This window comes from Humulus lupulus, chromosome 6, assembly GCF_963169125.1.
Source record: "Humulus lupulus chromosome 6, drHumLupu1.1, whole genome shotgun sequence".
Taxonomy (NCBI): domain Eukaryota; kingdom Viridiplantae; phylum Streptophyta; class Magnoliopsida; order Rosales; family Cannabaceae; genus Humulus; species Humulus lupulus.
This window is the reverse complement of record NC_084798.1, coordinates 188,708,469-188,712,004: the sequence shown is the minus strand read 5'-3', so window position 1 is coordinate 188,712,004 and position 3,536 is coordinate 188,708,469. Positions and strand designations below refer to the sequence as shown.

The following is a 3,536-nucleotide window of genomic DNA, read 5'->3' as shown; positions in this document are numbered from 1 at the left end:
AGCTAACTAGGGCGTTACAGTTCCCCCCCCCCCCCCTCCCATTTTTTCATTTTAAAATTCTACTTTGGCCCCCTTAATTTTGTTTTTTGCCCTTTGGCCCCCCTTAACTTGACATGTTCGCTCCGTCATTGAGTGTATGGACAAGTTTGAATGATTTTTACACAATTTTTGTGGAATGACTATTCTATTCGAAAATAGAATGAAAGATCATTCCAATGCAAGGTTGAACAAATTTTAATAATTTTTTTATCAATTTTTTTCATTCATAATTTTTTTTATTCCATTCCATTCTTATTCATTTTCTCATTCTCATTCATATTCCTCCATTTTTATTCCCTCAAACCAAACGACACATATATACCAATAAAAGAGAAGTAATCCTTTACAACCATTTATTCTAATAGACACTACCCACAAGTATATGAGTACTCAATCCTTCAAACATTCTATGAGTGAGTTGAGAATTTACCTAATTTTCAGCCCAATAAAATGTTGACTGCTTTACCAAGTGACAACTAATTATGTATTAGGGTAGGCCAGCATAATCTACTGGTCCATATGGCAGAAAATATTCAGCCAAAATTCCTTTCTTTCTTCTAGTTTTACATCCCATATCTTTCAACAATTGGTCATTGTACCATATATTTACAATACCGATACAAGATCTCCTAACATACTTTCCATTGTATAGTTTCATATAATTTTCCCACAAAATCACATCTTTCTCCATCTCTCTTATACTAGGTAATTCAAAGTTCCCTTCAAGGTAATGTACCAGCCATTGACATCTAATCTGAGAGGTCAGTAAATTAGAGAAGCCTTCTGCATATCCTATTATTGCTAGCTGTGGTATTCTTGGATGAATAACCTGCCTGCAAAGTTAGTTAAACCGCTTTAATAATCACAGTGGAATTCAACATGGATAAAAATAATTAAAGAATAAGCATAAACATTGTCTTTGGTAATGACCTATAAAGAGGAACCATTGAGGAAGGTGATCCAATAATGTGGTTTTGGAAGATTGGAGAGCTAAACATATTTTTTAGCTTTTGGTCACCTCTGTAACCTGTGGCTAGAATCACAATATCTGTTTTCAATGGCTGAGATTCTCCATCAACGATCAAACCTTCTTTACAGAAGCTAATGCTTTGAGATTTCTTCAAGACAATGCTTCCTTGTTCTACTTTTTCATAGAAGTTTTCAGGTAGCATAGCCACTTGACAAGAGGAAATGTCTTGAAGAAAGCTGTTTTGAGGTACTATACCATACTTTTTCAATGGAAGTTTCCATCTAATATAGCTCTCAGCAAATTTTGAGATTCCCCATCTCTGAGAAAGAAAGAAAAACACAAATATGAGAATAAAAGTTTAATGTTGTTAGTAGTTGGTTGATTTCTTGTGCTTTAATTCATTTACAGTGGATATTAAGTTACCAAGGGTGAAAGTAAGGTGGTCAATATGCTTAGAAGGAATGTTTCTCCAGGCTTGTGAACCATAAGCTCCGAAAACCGGTTAAAGTACAAGAGACCAAAATGCAGACCCCATAAACTGGCACTAGGGAGCTGCCAATGGGCAGTCCTATAAATCATAATGCAGGGATATTCAACTCCTGTTTATTAAAAAAACATAATAATCATAATAATGACATAGAAAAGTCAACTTCTGAGTGCTTTGAAAAGTTGGAACCTAGGTATAAGAGAATTTTCTGGTCTATAATACATTTAAAATGTTTCATGCAGTCTTGAAAAGCAGTCAGGACTAGTCCTTAAAGTATTATATATCTTGTTGCACAAAGTGAAAGTATATATTCTAAAAAAATATATATTATTAAAGTTGAGATTTCTTGAAAAAGACAAGGGTGTTGATGATTTAAAAAATAATTATAATAATTACCATTTGTATTTGCACATTCTGCAGCTAAGTCTACTGCAGATTTTTGAGAACCAACAATTGTAACTCTTTTTCTTCTGATCAATTCAATAGCCTTATCACTATCCATAGCAGAGTAGTCCATGGAATGCATCACCTTACCATTGAACACCTCAGGACCTTGATTTGGAGGGAACTCTGGGAAGTTTGGAACTCCACTAAATCTCCCAATACAAAGGATAACAAACTTAAATTGGTGGACCTGACCAAAAAGAGAGAAAAATAAATAATCAAGGTCAGTGGTTCAACTTAGATTAGAAATTACTATAAGACAAACAGTTTAAAAGCAACTTTTGGAGATGATTTTTTTTAATGGGTGTATCATGAATAAGAAAATAACTTCTTAAGAACCCTTTTAGATGTTGAAGTCATATACCACTGTTGAGCAGGTTTTGGTATCTTGTACCACAGCATGCCATTTCCCCTTGGATTGAAATGGCTTGCCTGTTCCACCCCACAAATCCCAAGTCTCCATCTCTTCATAAGACTCTCCACTGACATAATCCAAACTAAGGACTTTGGAGTTAAACTTTATGCAAGGAAAGATATTAAAGTATTTAGCATAAGATTGAATATACTCCAACACTTGATTGTGCCTAGGAAAAACATCTTCTACTGAAGAAGGCCAGGGGAAATCTGAGAACTGGTAAGTTTCTTTAGCATTTTGGAGCTTGGTGGACTCTATTGTGTGATTCCAAATCCCTCCAACAATTTCTTCTGCTTCGAACACAATCGGATTAAACCCTTTTTCTAAAGCATATTTGCAGGCAGCAAGGCCACTTGTTCCTGCCCCTATAATGGCTAGACTTCTCTCCATTGTTACAGCTATTGGAATGAAAAGAGAGGCTTTAGATGAGGAGATAAGAAATGTCAAATAATGGCTATCTTTGGGAAATAGCGCTGCTGTTATTTGTACACTATTATGGTGGGTAAGTAGAGCTATTTTCTTTGTTTTTGTCTGTTTTCAAGTAGCAAAGTTAAACACAAAAGTGAAGAGTGATTTGGATGGTACTGCACAAAACTATATGAATGGTCTGGATTTTACTCGTTTATCACAATACTTGATATTTACAACTTGTCACATCATGCTGAGTGGCCACTACCGACGGCTTCTATTCTTTCTCCTTATAGTCATTGATAAGAATAATTAAGTATTGCTGTCATAATACAAGGTGGATACTATTCCAGTTAAGGAATCTCATTTTCTCTTGCAGCTAAGTAACTTCATTTTCCATTTATAATGCATATTTAATATGAAAGATATACATTCAGAAAGACATATCAAATTCCTAATAACACAACTTCATCATAAAGGAGACAATAAAGTTAGCTACTAATGCCAGACTATATGGAACTATAGAAGGGAATTTAAAATGCAAAAGGAAGCTTCGACTCCTACAACTTCACCATCAAAATAAAAGACTTCATCAACAAGGAGGTCTACAAATTTGAAGAAGAATAATATCATCTTTAACACTTGTTTTAACTGCAAGTAAAGAAAATTTATATTAGTAAATCAAAATTAAATGAATGATGAAAAAAATAGAAGAAAATAAATAATAATTTTATGAAACAATAATAAGAACTACACCAATAATTATTATAAAA

General features: G+C 33.8%; 1 protein-coding gene across 2 annotated transcripts; it reads right to left on the bottom strand.

Moving 5' to 3' along the window:
* Window positions 1-509: 509 nt before the first annotated feature.
* Window positions 510-2,853, bottom strand: LOC133782846 (probable flavin-containing monooxygenase 1). 2 transcript variants are annotated; one of them, XM_062222257.1, is made up of 5 exons: window positions 2,305-2,853; window positions 2,031-2,130; window positions 1,433-1,608; window positions 970-1,328; window positions 510-872 (listed from the first exon to the last, which is right to left on the bottom strand). In XM_062222257.1, the coding sequence occupies exons 1-5, from the start codon at window positions 2,743-2,745 to the stop codon at window positions 527-529; spliced, it is 1,422 nt and encodes a 473-aa protein (XP_062078241.1). In that variant the 5' UTR covers window positions 2,746-2,853; the 3' UTR covers window positions 510-526. The 2 variants fall into 2 exon arrangements, with proteins under 2 accessions (XP_062078241.1, XP_062078240.1); XM_062222256.1 differs by having other exon boundaries at window positions 1,893-2,130; window positions 2,305-2,849.
* Between the last annotated feature and the right edge of the window lie 683 nt (window positions 2,854-3,536).

Coding starts and splice junctions, on each gene's coding strand:
- LOC133782846 (XM_062222256.1), bottom strand. CDS start 2,745: ATGGAGAGAAGTCTAGCCATTATAGGGGCAGGAACAAGTGGCCTTGCT. Junction 2,131..2,304: donor CCAAAACCTGCTCAACAGTG/GTATATGACTTC, acceptor CTTTTTGGTCAG/GTCCACCAATTTAAGTTTGT. Junction 1,329..1,432: donor CCACCTTACTTTCACCCTTG/GTAACTTAATAT, acceptor TTTCTTTCTCAG/AGATGGGGAATCTCAAAATT.